At 45.4% G+C, this 18,565-nt stretch overlaps 1 protein-coding gene across 2 annotated transcripts in view; it reads right to left on the minus strand.

Moving 5' to 3' along the window:
• Positions 1-18,565, minus strand: part of CCDC148 (coiled-coil domain containing 148) — a 171,520-nt gene that overhangs the window by 120,241 nt on the left and 32,714 nt on the right. For both annotated transcript variants that reach the window (XM_073305533.1, XM_073305534.1), the window contains exon 2: positions 2,958-3,023. In XM_073305533.1, the coding sequence (XP_073161634.1) occupies positions 2,958-3,012 (55 nt within the window). In that variant the 5' untranslated portion in view covers positions 3,013-3,023. The remainder of the gene's footprint in view (positions 1-2,957; positions 3,024-18,565) is intronic.

The raw sequence follows: 18,565 nt of genomic DNA on the forward strand, positions 1-18,565 counted from the left end.
ACGGGAAGCCATCATAGAATATCAGGGTTAGAAGGGACCTCAGGAGGTCATCTAGTCCAACCCCCTGCTCAAAGCAGGACCAATCCCCAACTAAATCATCCCAGCCAAGGCTTTGTCAAGCCTGACCTTAAAAATGTCTAAGGAAGGAGATTCCACCACCTCCCTAGGTAACCCATTCCAGTGTTTCACCACCCTCCTAGTGAAAAAGTTTTTCCTAATATCCAACTTAAACCTCCCCCACTGCAACTTGAGACCATTACTCCTTGTTCTGTCATCAACTACCACTGAGAACAGTCTAGATCCATCCTCTTTGGAACCCCCCTTCAGGTAGTTGAAACCAGCTTTCAAATCCCCCCTCATTCTTCTCTTCCGCAGACTAAACAATCCCAGTTCCCTCAGCCTCTCCTCATAAGTCATGTGTTCCAGTCCCCTAATCATTTTTGTTGCCCTCTGCTGGACGTTTTCCAATTTTTCCACATCCTTCTTGTAGTGTGGGGCGCCAAACTGGACACAGTACTCCAGATGTGGCCTCACCAATGTCGAAAAGAGGGGAATGATCACGTCCCTCGATCTGCTGGCAATGCCCCTACTTATACATCCCAAAATCCCATTGCTCTTCTTGGCAACAAAGGCACACTGTTGACTCATATCCAGCTTCTCGTCCACTGTCACCCCTAGGTCCTTTTCTGCAGAACTGCTACCGAGCCATTCGGTCCCTAGTCTGTAGCGGTGCATGGGATTCTTCCATCCTAAGTGCAGGACTCTGCACTTGTCCTTGTTGAACCTCATCAGATTTCTTTTGTCCCAATCCTCTAATTTGTCTAGGTCCCTCTGTATCCTATTCCTACCCTCCAGCCTATCTACGTCTCCTCCCAGTTTAGTGTCATCTGCAAACTTGCTGAGGGTGCAATCCACACCATCCTCCAGATCATTTATGAAGGTATTGAACAAAACCGGCCGCAGGACCGACCCTTGGGACACTCCACTTGATACCGGCTGCCAACTAGACATGGAGCCATTGATCACTAACCATTGAGCCCGACAATCTAGCCAGCTTTTTATCCACCTTATAGTCCATTCATCCAGCCCATACTTCTTTAACTTGCTGGCAAGAATACTGTGGGACACTGTGTCAAAAGCTTTGCTAAGGACAACAGACTTCAAGGACAACATAATCAGTTCCTACTGCATGCAACATAGGTTATAACATCTTACTTCTGGATTCCTACGGTCACTGTTTAAAACATCTGGACAAGCAGGTAGATACAAGACAGATTGACTGGGATTTTCAAATGGGAGTGCAAGTTTAAGGGAATTAGGCAACTTCCTTAGGCTCCTTTGAAAAATGTCAGCCACTGCCTGGTGTCTTGTGGTACCGCAAATCAGTTTTAGACACTGATGGCAAAAACACATCCCTGGAACAACTCAACTTCAATGAAATAATACCCTCTCTTCAGTCTCTCATCTCTCTCACACCTACACAATCTAAGTAAGGGAGAGGGTATCTGGGATGAGGACAGTGTGAGTGGGCAAGTAAAAAGAGAGAATAGCAGAGGAGGCAACAATGAATGTGGAGAATCAGATGAATAAGAACAGAAAGTGAGTCAACGGAGAAACTTAACAGGCAGAAAAGCGAGAGGATAAAGAAAGGGGACAGGGGAAAATGGGAGAGACTACACTCATTTTTTGGAATTTTAACAGACATCCATTTCACACAGAAAGATACATTAAAAGAGATCACTAAGTAAACATATAAAGGTCCATATGCTTCTGTCAACCATGAAATAATTACTTAGCAGTTTCTACATTAAAACACCTGAAAAATATTTGTTCCGTTACCAATGTTTGGTAAAAGAAGTAATACTGTATGTCCTCCCCAGGTAATAAGTCTCCATCATCCTGGAAATTTTCTTTCTAAATATATTTTTTCATGTGGTCGAGACAGGGACCAGAATGACAGTGGAGGAGAATGAAGTAATCATTTCCTAGTTCTTCACAACTTACTCCCTTTTTATATCTCTACCCGCATTTCCTTTCTACACAAATCTACACGTTCTCGCTGCTCATCCTAAGAAGGTTGTGTTATTCATGTCCTTCTTCTACACTTTTCTTTGTGCCTTCTGTCATGTAGCTTATGCCTGGAACTCTCTTCTGAACCTAGTTTCACCTTCTTCTTTTAATCACGCTTCAAAAAAATCACTCCTTCAAGGAGGCTCGTAAAGTCAATGCGATCTGCCTACACAAGATTTGAATGCAGGAGGGATTGGAAAGAAAAGGCCTATCCCACTAGGTTACCTTATTTAGCAAAACTTGCTCTTATGTTTTGGTGTCAACATACCTTCTGATTGATTATTGAAAATAAAATGACATGGGATGATGCTTCCAATATTGAGTATGTGTTGTAAACATCCGCAAAGCTACCTCATTTTCCTCCTTATCGCTCTCCTTTGCTGTGACGCCTACAGAAAACCTGACAATGGTTAGGCCAGTAGTATGCTGAGACCATTGCCTACTATACTATACTGACAAATATTTTCCTATTGTTTTCTAGTACTCCCCTATCAGTATCCATCTGTTGTCCCTTATACTTAGCTTTTGGGGGGCAGAGACCTTCTTTTTGTTCTGTTTGTATCTTAGTACCTATCTTCCAGGTGCTAAGGTAATACAAATAATGTTATGAACAACATTTACCTAGTAACAAACCAGATGTTATGACATTTACATATTACAGCGGGCAAAGGAGCACAATAAATAAAATGTGAAAGAAAAAAAACAGTGGCTTCCAAAATGATGCCAGATGATACCTTCTATCATGAAGGAGGGTTTTTTTAATACCAAAGATCAGAATGTTATAGTGCCATTCATATGTATGTAATTGTACACAGTAGCTTATAAATATTGCTCTATTGTAGACTGTGATAGAACAGTTAAACTAATAAAAATTCAAATATATATACCTATGTCACTAGTCCTGTGAGTTGTAATGAACGTTCGAAGGTCCCTTCCACTCATGTTTCTTACATCTGTTGAGAAATAAAAGTTTTGATATTCTAAAAACCAATTTAGCTAAGAAATTGTAATGCTCTTATTTTGTTTGTACACTGGGACAGGAAAGTTAGTGTCATATTGTTGAAACTACCTTCTAACCAGATAATAAATTATAAGGGTTCATCTTTTGTTTTAAGACAGACTTCATGAATCGCTTTGTGAAACACTGGCAAAATCCCTTTTATATTATATTGATGACATTAGAAGAAACAGAAAAAGTAGCCACTCTGTGGTAGATCTATGTTACTCAGAAAAATACAGTCGAACATGAAGTCATCCACTCATTATACACATACTAATAGCTGAAAGCCAGTGCTGTTGCATGGGTACAGCCATAGGCACCGACTCCATGAGTGCTCCAGGGCTGGAGCACCCATGGGGAAAAATCGGTGGGTGCTGAGTACCCACCGGCAGCCAGCTCCCCTCCACTCCCTGTCCTGCCTGCCACAATCAGCTGTTCTGCGGCGTGCAAGAGGTGCTGGGGGGGAGGGAAGGAGCGAGGGCCAGGCATGCTCAGGGGAGGGGGCAGGAAGAGGCAGGGTGGGGGTGGAGTGGGGGGTGAGTGGGAAGGGGTGGAGTGGGGGCCTGGCCTAAGGCAGAGCTGGGGGTTGAGCACCCGCCAGCAGATTATAAAGTCAGCGCCGCTGGGTGCAGCATTTGGGCCAAGTAATCTGCCATCTGTTCAGCCTTCCTCATACGACCAATGAAACTGTTGCATGCAAGTTAGCTGTAGAGTAGGAGTAGTAATAGGTCAGAGATAACTCAACCAATCATGGCATAGATACATGATTTGCTGTTGCTTGGATATATTTTGTAAAATCAAAATGCCTGATAAGTTAAGAACTTGATGTTAATGGACTGTGAATCCCAGCGATGATTGAATTTGCTGATATTCTGAACAAAAAAAAGCTCTCAACCATGCTCGTAGCTGTTTCCATTGCTTCACACTCAGAGACATTCTAGGCTTCAGAGTGTCACAAAGATAAGATTCCAGGATTGTCACCTATTATGTAGATAATGCTTTTCAAAGCTTATTAGCATTATTAAAATTATCTCAAGAATAGAATAGGAGTAGAAGGCTTTGTAGGAAACTTATATGCAGTGCTGTTGTGCCAGGATATTAAGGAGACTAGGGGATGAGGTAGTATCTTTTATTGGACCAACTTTGTTAGTGAGAGAGACAAGCTTTCAAGCTTACACGGGGCTCTTCTTCAGATCTCAGAAACTAACTCAGAGTGTCCCTACTAAACACAAGGTGGAACAGATTGTTTAGCATAGTAGTTAACACACTTGAAGAAAACATTCAAGGTGAAGAGGCCCATTAACACCCCTCCAGTCATAGGGAGGAAAGGAAGGATGGGAACCTGGGAGGCAGTAACCATGAGATGGTCGAGTTCAGGATCCTGACACAGGGAAGAAAGGAGAGCAGCAGAATACGGACGCTGGACTTCAGAAAAGCAGACTTTGACTCCCTCAGGGACCTGATGGGCAAGATCCCCTGGGAGAATAACACGAGGGGGAAAGGAGTCCAGGAGAGCTGGCTGAATTTTAAAGAATCCTTATTGAGGTTACAGGGACAAACCATCCCGATGTGCAGAAAGAATAGTAAATATGGCAGGCGACCAAATTGGCTTAACAGTGAAATCCTTGCTGATCTTGAACACAAAAAAGAAGCTTACAAGAAGTGGAAGATTGGACAAATGACCAGGGAAGAGTATAAAAATATTGCTCAGGCATGCAGGAGTGAAATCAGAAAGGCCAAATCACACGTGGCGTTGCAGCTAGCAAGAGATGTTAAGAGTAACAAGAAGGGTTTCTTCAGGTATGTTAGCAACAAGAAGAAAGTCAAGGAAAGTGTAGGCCTCTTACTGAATGAGGGAGGCAACCTAGTGACAGAGGATGTGGAAAAAGCTAATGTACTCGATGCTTTTTTTGCCTCTGTCTTCACGAACAAGGTCAGCTCCCAGACTACTGCACTGGGCAGCACAGCATGGGGAGGAGGTAACCAGCCCTCTGTGGAGAAAAGTGGTTCGGGACTATTTAGAAAAGCTGGACGAGCACAAGTCCATGGGGCCGGATGCGCTGAATCCGAGATTGCTAAAGGAGTTGGCGGATATGATTGCAGAGCCATTGGCCATTATCTTTGAAAACTCATGGCGATCCGGGGAAGCCCCAGATGACTGGAAAAAGGCTAATGTATTGCCCGTCTTTAAAAAAGGGAAGGAGGAGGATCCTGGGAACTACAGGCCAGTCAGCCTCACCTCAGTCCCTGGAAAAATCATGGAGCAGGTCCTCAAGGAATCAATTCTGAAGCACTTAGAGGAGAGGAAAGTGATCAGGAACAGTCAGCATGGATTCACCAAGAGCAAGTCATGCCTGACTAATCTAATGGCCACGAGATAACTGGCTCTGTGGATGAGGGGAAAGCAGTGGACGTGTTGTTCCTTGACTTTTGACACGGTCTCCCACAGTATTCTTGCCAGTAAGTTAAAGAAGTATGGGCTGGATGAATGGACTATAAGGTGGATAGAAAGTTGGCTAGATCGTCAGGCTCAACAGGTAGTGATCAATGGCTCCATGTCTAGTTGGCAGCCGGTATCAAGTGGAGTGCCCCAAGGGTCGGTCCTCGGGCCTGTATTGTTCAATATCTTCATAAATGATCTGGAGGATGGTGTGGATTGCACCCTCAGCAAGTTTGCAGATGACACTAAACTGGGAGGAGAGGTAGATACGCTGGAGGGTAAGGATACAGAGGGACCTAGACAAATTAGAGGATTGGGACAAAAGAAATCTGATGAGGTTCAACAAGGACAAGTGCAGAGTCCTGCACTTAGGATGGAAGAATCCCATGCACCGCTACAGACTAGGGACCGAATGGCTCGGTAGCAGTTCTGCAGAAAAGGACCTAGGGGTTACAGTGGATGAGAAGCTGGATATGAGTCAACAGTGTGCCTTTGTTGCCAAGAAGGCCAATGGCATTTTGGGATGGCCAATGGCATTTTGGGATGTATAAGTAGGGGCATTGCCAGCAGATCGAGGGATGTGATCGTTCCCCTCTATTCAACATTGGTGAGGCCACATCTGGAGTACTGTTTCCAGTTTGGGGCTCCACACTACAAGAAGGATGTGGAAAAATTGGAAAATGTCCAGCGGAGGGCAACAAAAATTATTAGGGGACTGGAACACATGACTTATGAGGAGAGGCTGAGGGAACTGGGATTGTTTAGTCTGTGGAAGAGAAGAATGAGGGGGGATTTGAAAGCTGGTTTCAACTACCTGAAAGGGGGTTCCAAAGAGGATGGATCTAGACTGTTCTCAGTGGTAGTTGATGACAGAACAAGGGATAATGGTCTCAAGTTGCAGTGGGGGAGGTTTAGGTTGGATATTAGGAAAAACTTTTTCACTAGGAGGGTGGTGAAACACTGGAATGGGTTACCTAGGGAGGTGGTGGAATCTCCTTCCTTAGACGTTTTTAAGGTCAGTTGGGGATTGGTCCTGCTTTGAGCAAGGGGTTGGACTAGATGACCTCCTGAGGTCCCTTCTAACCCTGATATTCTATGATTCTAAGGGGGAGGAGAGAGTGGGGAAAGCAGCTGAGGCGAGGTGGTTAGTGGGTTACAGATTGTTGTAATGAGCCACAAATCCAGTGTCTCTATTCAGTCCATGATTTTTAGTATCTAGCAAAGTTATGAATTTAACCTCCCAGGCTCATCTTTTGAAAACATGCTGCAGGTATCCTTAAAGGATGAGTACTGTGAGATCAGATATAGAGTGATCACTTTGTGAAAAGTGTTCACACACAGATGAAGTGGGGTTTTTGTCTTTTATCATTTTCCTGTGTGAGTTCACTTGAGAGTATATTGATTGCATGGTTTCACCCACAGTTGCTATTGGGGTATTTAGTGCACTGGATGAGGTACACCAAATGTTGTGATAGGCATGTGTAGGACCCAGAGATCTTGAAATGTGTGTTGCGGGAACCATTGATCATTGTAGCAGTGAAGATATGTCTGCAGGTTTTGCATCTGTTCTGGCAGGGTCTGATACCACTTTGTATGAGTGTATCCTAGTCTGATAGAGGAGGTTGGAAGGTTGTTTGAAGGGGGTTCAGAAAAGATTTTACAGGATGGAGTCCCCATTGATTATGGGTTGTAGTTGTTTGATGATGCCCTGTATGGGTTCCAGTGTGGATTGGTAGATGACAACTAGGGATGTGTGGTCAGAGGAGATTTTATTTCTGTGTTGAAGCAAGTTCTCTCGGAGTATTTGGGTGGCTGGTTCTACTTCTTTGGTGGAGAGTCTTTGTTTGGTGAATGGGGTTTTGAGTCTGTTAAGGTGTGTATTCTAGACATTTTCCTCACAGCATATTCTGTGGTATCCGAGTGCCTGGCTGGAGATAACATATTTCTTGATGTGTTTGGGGTGGCTACAGGATTTCTAAAGGTAGGTGTGGTGATACATGAGTTTCTTGTATATAGTTGTCTGTAGGGTTTGTGACAGGGCAAGGCCAGATGGCTATAGAAAAGTAGTGGAAGAGAGATATATTAGTCCCAGGCTAAACAAATCCCTGGTACCAGGATAAGTAAATGGCAGCTGCTCCAGGTCAAGTAAGACACCTGGGACCAATTAAGATCTTTCCAGAAAGCAGGGAAGATAGCTAGGTTGATTGGGATACCTGAAGCCAATTAGGGGCTGGCTGAAACTAGTTAAAAGCCTCCCAGTTAGTCAGTTGGGCACGCGTGTCAGGAGCTGTGGGAGGAAGCCATGCTGTTGGAGGAACTAAGCAGTACAAACCATATCAGGCGCAAGGAAGGAGGCCCTGAGGTAACGGTGAAGGAGATATTGAGAGGGGACTGCTGTGGGGAAGTGGCCCAGGGAATTTCACATGTCCTGTTTCCAAAAAGTCAGCTACCATAGCTGCTACTATTAGGGTCCCTGGGCTGGAGCCTGGAGTAGAGGGTGGGACCAGGATCCCCCCTCCCCTCCCCTGATTAATCACTGAGACTGAGAGACAACAGAGACTGTGCAAGGAAGGGTGGCTTCTCCTCACCTCTCTTGCTGGCTTATGATGAAAACGGCTCAGTAGGCTATGACCCTTGCCTCTAGAGAGAGAAGGGCTATGTGGAGGGTCACAGTGAGCCTCTGAGGCTAGCAAAATCTGCCAGGAAGCGCAGGACCCACTGAGACAAGGACAGAACTTTGTCACAACTGGTGTTAAGAGTGAGATCATCGTTCACAGTGTGGTGGAAGAAAGAGGTTTAAAAAAAAGTGCACTGGGGTTTTGGGTTTTTTGTTTGTTTTCTACCACACTGGAGGAGGTGGTAAGAGCTCTGGTACAAGCCACAGCAGCCCAGCAGAAGGCCACCCGGGTTCAGACAATGGCACAATAGGAGTCTATGTGGCTACAGCATAAAACCAATCAATTATTAATGGGCCAGGCGACCCAAGATCGTGCCCTCTTATGAAAAGTAGTGGATCAGCTGAAGATCCTCACCACCCAGGCCTGGGGGTCTGATGGGACGCGAATCCTGAGTTCCACTGGTTGTCTGCCAAAGATGATGTTGGGAGATGACGTAGAGGCATATCTCCTCTCATTCGAAAGGACTGCTCAGCATGAGGCATGGCCCCAGGAGCAGTGGGCCAGCATTCTTCCCCCTTTTTTGTGCGGAAAGGCCCAGAAGGCCTACTTTGACTTGCCTGCCATGGATGCCATTGATTATACCCGGCTGAAGGCAGAGATCCTAGCACGATCGGGGTGATGGCAGAGCCCTGAGGTTCCATAAATGGAAATACCAGGAGAACAAACCCCCGAGGTCCCAGCTATTCGACCTCATACACCTTGGACGAAAGTGGTTACAGCCCAAGGCATGCAGCCCGGAGATTTTGGAGACCATTACATGTGGGGACTGCCACCAGATCTCCATAAATGGGTAGGCCAGAACGATCCATCCACCTACGATGAGATGATCACGCTGGTAGAAAGACTGATGACAGCCAGGGAATTGACCCGACTACCCAAGGAAGGCCCCTTTTGAAGCAAGCACCCAACCCCAACCCTGGAAGGTTGGACAGTCAAACCCCCGGGGAGTCCAAGGTGGAAGAAGGGGGGGGCAAAAACCAGCAAGGACCCCAGAAGGAAGGGATTGGCCTGTGTGGGGGGAACCCTGGGAGAGTGATTAGAAGCAATTATAGATGTTATGCATATGGGGAGTGGGGACACATAGCAGCACAGTGTCCCAGCACCGAGGAGCCTATGCAATGAAACTTGGGGGAGTGGGAGGTCCTGTGCTCCCTTATCCACCTCGTGGGGGCCGCTTTAGCCCCGCATAATTATACCAGGCCAGTGAGGATAAACGGAGCAGAGACTACAGCACTGGTGGACTCTGGGAGTGCTATCACCCTTATATCAGGTAAGCTGGTAAAAAGTAGTCAGCTGCTGCAAGCCAAACGTGTAGCAATGACATGTGTGCATGGGGCTGTGAGCCATTACCCCACCATCCCGGTGAAGACAGAGCTTCAAGGGAACCCCATTGAGGTGACCGTGGGCGTAGTTCCTCAACTCCCATATCCTGTAGTTATTGGAAGTGACTATCCAGGGTTTGATAATTTACTCCCCCCGGAGCGGCTGGAAGGAGGTGGGGATCCTGAGGACAGTGACTCATCACCGGGGGGAATGTCAACCGCCGATGTTCTCTGAGATCTCTCAGGATCTGTTCTGAGCCCCCCGAAAGACCTGGAAGACAAAAAAAGAGAAGGCCACGAAGGCCTTGGGATCCCAGATCCTGACCCAGGGTCAGAAGACTGCCCTAGTAGGCAAATGGACTCGAGCAGCCAACAGAGAAACTTCCACCCCAGAAGGTGAGCCGAAGGCTGCCCCCAGCCGTGACGGCAGTGAGCCGTTGGAAGAAGCAGAAGCCGGCTCCTGGGAGCTCGGGCAGGTTAGTCCCGGGAGAGAGACTTTTGGGTGGGACCAGATGGAGGACCCGAGATATGATAACGCCAGGAAAGAGGTGGCAGAGATCAATGGGATCCTGGGGATGGGAAGGTCAGGGGACCTGGACCTTACTTTATAGTGAAGAAAGATCTCCTGAACCACATGGTACAAATGCAGGAGCAAGAGATACAAAAACTTCTGGTGCCACGAAAACATCAAAAAGCTATATTGAGTCTCGCCCACAGCCACCTGTTTGGAGGACACCTAGAGGTAGAGAAAACCCAGGCACGGATCCTGCGGAGGTTCTTCTGGCCGAGAGTACACGAAGATGTCAGATGATACTGTACCTATGTGTAAGTTACATAGCCCTCGCCTGCACTTGCGGGCTCCTTTGATACCTCTTCCAATAATAGAGGTTCCTTTTGAACGGATAGCCATGGATCTGGTAGGGCTCGTAGAGAAGACAGCTCGGGGCCACCAACATGTGCTTGTTGTACAGGACTATGCAACCTGGTACCCGGAAGCTGTTCCCCTACGCAACACGGCTTCCAAGACTATAGCTAAGGAGCTAGTACAGATCTTTGCCTGGGTTGGGCTACCCAAGGAGATAATTGACTGATCAAGGGACACCTTTTGTGTCCAAGTTGATGAAAGATCTCTGTCCGTTGCTCCTGTGTATGCCACCTGCAAACTGATGGCCTTGTGGAAAGGTTCAATAGGACCCTCAAGGCCATGATCAGGAAAGTGGTGAGCTGGAATGGGAAAAATTGGGATACTCTATTGCCTTACCTCACGTTCGCCATCCCCAAGGTTCCGCAAGCCTCCACGTTTCTCTCCATTCAAACTTCTATACAGGCGCCACACCCGGGGTATATTCAATATAGCCAGAGAAGCCTGGGAAAAGGAGCCAAATCCCAGAAAGAACATAGTCGAGCATGCATAGTCTGCAGATGAGAGATTGGATAGCCCGAGTTATGCCCATTGTACAGGAACACTTGGAGAGAGCACAGGAGACCCAATGAACCCATTATAACCACCAAGCAAAGCTTCGACGATTCCAACCAGGGGATTGGGTGATGGTACTGGTGCCCACAGCAGAAAGTAAACTGTTGACCCAGTGGCAGGGACCCTACGAAGTGATCGAAGCCATGGGAGAGGTGAACTATAAGATGCGACAGCCAGGCTGCTGGAAACCGGAGCAAATTTACCACATCAATCTTCTAAAACCTTGGCACAGTTGAGAGGCATGCTTAGTCACCCAGGAGACCTTTCCCCAGGAGGATAACTTACACGAGCAAGTAAGGATATCACCTGACTTGACGCCGATCCAAAAGATCCAGGCAGCCGACATGATTAATAGCAACCAAGATGTGTTCTTTACAAAACCGGGGAGGACGACTGACACCTATCACCATATCCATAAGATCTCTGGAGCCAAGGTAACATTGAGACCCTACTGAATCCCGGCAGCCAAAAGAGAAGAAATCAAGGCTGAAGTAAAGAAAATGTTAGAATTAGGGGTTATTGAAGAATCTTACAGTCAGTGGTCCCATCCAATCGTCCTAGTGCCTAAACCTGACAGTACTATAAGATTCTGTAATGACTTTCGCTGACTGAATGAAGTATCCCAATTCGATCCATACCCCATACCATGCATCGACAAACTGGTTGACTGACTGGGTACTGCCCGATTCTTGACTACGCTGAATCTGACAAAAGGGTATTGGCAGATTCGCCTGACCAAAGCAGCTCAAAAAAAGACAGCGTTCTCCACCCCGGACGGGCTATTCCAGTACACCGTCCTGCCTTTTGGGCTACATGGGGTCCCGGCCACATTCCAGTGCCTCATGGATAAGTTGCTGTGCCCCCATACTAGTTATGCAGCCGCATACCTAGATGATGTCATCATCCATACGCCAGACTGGGGAACCCACTTGGAGAAAGTTGAGGCAGTACTGTGCACCTTAAGATGGGCTGGCCTCACTGCTAATCCCGCTAAATGCGCCATAGGGCTAGCAGAGGCTAGGTACCTGGGATATATTGTAGGCAGGGGCATAGGGAAGCCCCAAACGAATAAGCTAGAGACAATTCAAAACTGGCCCTGGCCGACTTGAAAGAAGCAGGTCTGCATGTTCCTAGGCGTGATAGGCTACTACCGACGTTTTATTCCCCACTTCGCCACTAGGGCAAGTCCCCTAACAGACCTGGTGAAGGCCCAAGGCCCAGACATGGTGAAGTAGACTGACGCAGCAGAGGGGGCGTTCACAGACCTTCAGACTGTCCTCTATAATGACCCTGTACTCATAGCCCCGGACTTTAACAAGGAATTTATTTTACAAACAGACGCTTCCAAGGTGGGGTTGGGGGTGGTTCTGTTGCACATGGTGTGAGAAGAGAAACACCCAATCCTCTACCTAAGCAGAAAGCTTCTCCCAAGAGAACAGAAATATGCAGTAGTCGAGAGAGAATGCCTGGCTGTCAAATGGGCCATGGAGACACCCCTTCAGCCAGCGATTTACTCTTGTGACGGACCATGCACCCCTCCAGTGGATGCAGCGGAATAAGGAAAAGAATGCAAGGGTCACCAGATGGTTCTTATCCCTCCAACCAATCCAGTTCCGCATATGGCACAGGGCTGCATGCCACCACAACAACGCAGATGGTCTATCATGAGCACACTGCCCGGAGTCCCAACTCTTTGGTGTTGAGCGGGGGGGTGGAGGGGAGAATGTGACAAGGCAAGGCCAGATGGTTATAGAAAAGTAGTGGGAGACAAATATATTAGCCCCAGGCTAAACAAATCCCTGGTACCAGGATAAGTAAACGGCAGCTGCTCTAGGTCAAGTAAGACACCTGGGGCCAATTAAGATCTTTCCAGAAAGCAGGGAAGATAGCTAGGTTGATTGGGATACCTGAAGCCAATTAGGGGCTGGCTGAAACTAGTTAAAAGCCTCCCAGTTAGTCAGTTGGGCACGTGTGTCAGGAGCTGTGGGAGGAAGCCATGCTGTTGGAGGAACTAAGCAGTACAAACCATATCAGGCGCAAGGAAGGAGGCCCTGAGGTAACGGTGAAGGAGATATTGAGAGGGGACTGCTGTGGGGAAGTGGCCCAGGGAATTTCACATGTCCTGTTTCCAAAAAGTCAGCTACCATAGCTGCTACTATTAGGGTCCCTGGGCTGGAGCCCAGAGTAGAGGGCGGGCCAGGGATCCCCCCTCCCCTCCCCGATTAATCACTGAGACTGGGAGACAACAGAGACTGTGCAAGGGTGGCTTCTCCTCACCTCTCTTGCTGGCTTATGATGAAAATGGCTCAGTAGGCTATGACCCTTGCCTCTAGAGAGAGAAGGACTATGTGGAGGGTCACAGTGAGCCTCTGAGGCTAGCAAAATCCTCCAGGAAGAGCAGGACCCACTGAGACAAGGACAGAGCTTTGTCACAGGTTCCATTAGGAAACTTGACATTTAACATATAATTCAAACTAGAATAAACTATTTGTAATTCACTTTGACCTCAGTTAAGAATTTATGGACACTATGATAGATCCTGCACATGATGTTCTGTAGCAGAATAAATGAGGGAACCAAGATGCCTAGTTCAGTACATTCTTAAAGTATGTACTGAAATATATCTGATGGTTATAGCTATTATGTTCCTTAATGACAATACTCTGCACAGCAAAACCATCAAAGGCCATTGGGAAGTCACATCTTTGTTCGAGAAGATTAAAATTCTGCAAATAAGTTCCATTTTCACTGCAAACAAACAGTCAATACTATTCAAATTTGAATCACGACTGTAGCATAGCACACAGACTACTAACCATATGACTGAGAGTTAGTTTTATACCCATTTTGCACAGGTATGACGACAAGTTAAAAGACAGTGTAGATTCAGGCCGAACAGGTTTTGTACATTTGATGTTACATAGTCACATCAAACAGAAAACAGCTAAGGCCTGTTGATCAAGTATGACCTTCCTCAGTACTCCTTGATTTATGTTCTTCAGTCTTCTTTGCTGTTATCATGAAATAGACCCTTGAACTGAACAAAAAGAATGGAAGTACTCAAAGTCAGAAAAATATTTGTTTAGATTTCTAAAAGCGTCAATAGGTTTCTATCACATGTCTGTTCCAGAAGCAATACATCCATTTCACAGGGTTGTTTTGAAGACAAATACATTATGTTAGTCAGTCAAACTACAGTGATGGGTGTCATAAGAGCGTAAACAGACAAATTAAAAATACAATGTAAACGAAATTACTCATCCCACCTTGACAGCTAAATATAAAATAAACTCTCATTCCAAACTAGATCCCAGCTCCCCCACAGAAGTCTGAGCAAAAAGATGAGCTCTGCATTTTGCCCAAAAGCATAGCAAATCTAGGCTCCAAAGGACCAAGAGGAGTACAAACGAAAGGGAAGACCTTAATGGAGAATACTAGATCAGCAGCTCTATTTTGTCTAGTGAGGGAACTCCAGCTTGAATACTTCTGTTGATTGAAACTGTGGCAGGGATAGACAGTCTCTCAAATAGCCCTAGATCATCTGAGATCTAGTTTTGTAGGTTAACACCTACACACTGAATTTTATACAGAAGCCTATTTGCTGCCGGTGCTCATCTGAGAAAACTGGTTTAGTGTACTCCCGACCTAAAATGTGCTTAAGCAGCCATGGCATTCTGTACAAGCTTCAGTTTGAGTGGCCTTAAGGTGTACTCTTATGTAGAAAACACTACAGAAATATAATCTTGAGTTGACAAAAACATAGATAATTGTGGCATAATCTGCATCAATGACAAAAGGTCCCTTTTTACCAGATGCAGTGGGTTTGTGGGTTGTTGGCCACAGATGCTGTCTGGGCATTCAGGCAGAGCCCAGTCTAAGTTGTCCACCTATGCTACAAATGGCAGTCTCTCAATCAAAGGTGCCAATTTTATTTCACAAACTCTTCTAATTGCTTCCCGCAACTTACGAACATTATCTTGGTTTTAAGATGCAGCAATCTAGCAGTCATCCATTCCCATGCCCACTGAGTAAACTCTCTACCTCTCCATTATGCAGCAGCTTTGTTCAACCTTCTAGACACACTAAGGCTTCATCTACACACCATTTTTGTATTAGTAAAAAAAAAAAAAAAATCACACTCCTAACCAAAATATTTAAAGATTATAGTTATACCAGTACAATCCTCAGTGTGGACAGAATTATTCCAGTATAAAGATATAATACACTGATACAGCTTATTTGCCTTCCTGTACAGTAAAATTATACTCGAAAAAGCACTTTTATACAAATGTAGTTAAAGCAGAACATCTTAGATGTCCAGACGAGCCCTACGGTGGTTATAAAGGGATGCTGGTATTGCAGCAGGATATCCAAATTAGAATTCCAGGACAGGATGCAAAGTCCATACGAACCAGCTACTCCCAGCCTATCACCAAATTTCTCTGCTCGAACCTTTCCCACACCATAGAGACAAACTCATCACAGATCCCTCTCCAGAAATAACGAATCAATCCTATGGGTATCTCACTGCCATGTTGCCCGCTCATCAGCCATGTATTTTCTTCCTCCCATAATTTAACACAGAACTGTAAATCCCATCTGAAAAATGAGATCTCTGACAAGCATCTAGGCTCCTGGCAAAACAAAACAATCCTAAAGGAGAGAGATTATTCAAAAGGTTGACAAGGTAGTGCAGTGCTTAACTAACAAAAGGGTCTAGGCCAAGACATGATAGCTGGCTGATTGTAGTCTGAGCAGGACAGACTAAACACCATTATTAGTCCCTCAGGACTCTTCTCTACAAGTCACCTGCCCAACCACTTATATCTATCCCTCCATTAACCCAGAAGAAATCCATTCTTCTCCCAAACTACCTATCCCCTAAACAACTCCCTCTCCATCACCCACTCAACCCAATCCCCACATCCAGTACACAAGTTTCATTCAATTTGCCATACTGGATCAGACAATTGCTGGTCATACATATTCTCTCTCCCTCTATTCCTCTCCTGAGATTTCCACTACTATTCCTGTCTCCTACACGAAATTTAGACGAAAGTACATAAGACTGTTCCAAACATTTATCAGTGCTGATGATGGGTGAGAAGTTAAAGGTGACCTGCAAAGGGACAAAAATTGGATTTGTCTGTGTCTTTTTATTTTTGACGCATAAAGAAGCCCTGCATTTTTCAAAATCCACATACATTTTCTGCCTGTTTTTAAATTTTTCGTAATATCAAGAATGCCTAGTCTTATCTTCCATGTTTTCTTGGAGGAGTCATTGGATGTTTTAAGTAAGATGTCTTTAATAGCATATATATTGTTGAGGAAGGTCTTTCTGAATAAAAATAATTTTGCTTCTTGGACCTTCACCTCGTATTTTTGATACTATATCCTACCGCATTTTCAATCACCAAGAGTCTTCTCTCTCCTCCCACCTGCCTACTCCCCCAGAAAGCAGTATAGACAAGACAAGACATGACATGAATTCCTAAGACAAACAACAAGCAGAAGGAAAAAGAATAGTCTAAAAAGACAAAATCTAAGGTTGCCAACTTTCATAATTTTATTACAAATCTTACAATATTTATTTTTCCTAAAAGCCCCAGTTCCTTAAGTAGTGTGGTTACATGGGAATTAAGCTTTCATTAAGTTGACAGCCATCACTGTAGTATAGGAAAGCATGAAAACATGAATCCTATTGGCCTATAAAACAGAAGGCAAAAATACTGACAATATTTTTTTTATAATTTTTATTTTTAAACCCAACTCATTTTTTAGTGATATTGAAAATCTTTTTTGAAAATCTTTTAGAACTTCATAAAGAAGCAGAACAGAGAACAAACCCATTTTTCCTTTGCTTAGTCCTCCAAAAGAAAAAGGGGAAGTTATTAACCAGGGATCACAATTAAGAACAAAAGACAGGTGTGACATGAACTTGGAGAATAATCCTATCTATCAGAATTTAAAAGAAGGATTTGCACTTGTACCAAATATGGGGTAGTGTTTAGCTTATACATGTATCATATTCAATTATATTCTCCCCTGTGTAGGTACCTAGAATTCCTATCAAACATGCAGGCTTCAAGAGAATAAACCCCTCAAATGTGTTACTATGTGCTTTGCTCTGATTGGCCAGTCTATAACAGGCTTTCTACTAATTTCTCAGTCAGAAATATCTTTGGTTATCACAGTTAGTTACTAGCATTATGGGAATGAAAAACAATATTCAGCTGAAGTGACATATTAGCATAGTAATGGTATTCTACGTAACACATATGCACTAGGAAGAACAGACCGAATTCTCTATTTGAAAGACAAGATGCTTCCCAGGTAGGGTTACGAGGTGTCCAGTTTTTGACTGGAACGCCTGGTTGAAAAGGGACCCTGTCGGTTCCAGTCAGCACTGCTAACCAGGTGGTTAAAAGTCCACTTGGCATTGGGCTGGCAGGCTCCCTCCGCGGCACCCCGGAAGCTGCCAGCATGTCCCTCTGGCTCTTAGGTATAGGGATGGCCACAGGGGCTCCGTGCACTCCACTCCCCACCCCTCCCGCCCAAGTGCTGGCTCCACAGTTCGCATTGGCCAGGGTGGGGGCTTGGAGGAACGGAGTGGATGGGGGCAGGGCAGGAGTGGGGGTTGAACCCCTGGAGGAAGCTGGCACCAGTATCTGTTCTGATCACCGATCGGCAAGCACACTATCACAGAGCCTCCTGGATTTGCAAGGGAGAATGAATTGATCATACCCTTTGCAAGCCAAGCTGCTTCAAACTTCCTGTAACATGCAGGGCAGGCAGTACAGTTTTCCTACAGTGCACCCAGTTCTAGGGCTAAAGCAGCCACATTTTGGGGGGGAGGGGCGCTAGGGACTCTGGGATATGGCTTCTTTGATGTGGGTCTGCACACTGCAGTGTGGAAGCCAGAGCCTCAGGTTTGAGCACAGGTTAGATAAATCTTAACATCAGGTTAAAATACAATGAAGATGCTCAAGCCCAGGGTTCCCTAACTTGGGTCAGCTGTCTCAAGTCCAACTAACCCTGGGGTTACGTTGCAGTGTAGATGTACCCTTATAGTTTCCTACTCATGCTCCCCACTCCTGCACCTGAGGACACTCCCTTTGACTTCAGTGTGGGAGAATCTGGCATGAGGGAGCTGTTCATTAGCATGCACAGAAGGCAAAACCACAGGCTAAAAATTGTAGCTTGAAACATTTCACCATGGTTTCTTAAGGTGCTCTGATGCCATAGCATTCTCCCAGAGCTCTGTACTGCTCCCCCAGCCAAAGAGAAATTAGTGCTGCTCTTCTAAGAAAAGATCTGTGTAAGCTTGAAACCTTGCCCCTCTCATCAACGGAAGCTGGTCCAATAAAGATATTACCTCACCCACCTTGTCTCTAAATCCTGAGACCAAGCACAGCCACAACAACACTGCATATAAAAGTATGTATTGGTCAGTTACATTACAGTGCAATTATTTTGTATTAGTATGGGCATTCTGCTATCTGAAAGTACTTTGATAGCATAGGGTTTTTTAATCACTAGTATTAAAGAAATCCCCACTGTGCTGAACAGTCTGCACAA

Source organism: Lepidochelys kempii, chromosome 11, assembly GCF_965140265.1.
Source record: "Lepidochelys kempii isolate rLepKem1 chromosome 11, rLepKem1.hap2, whole genome shotgun sequence".
NCBI classification, from domain to species: domain Eukaryota; kingdom Metazoa; phylum Chordata; order Testudines; family Cheloniidae; genus Lepidochelys; species Lepidochelys kempii.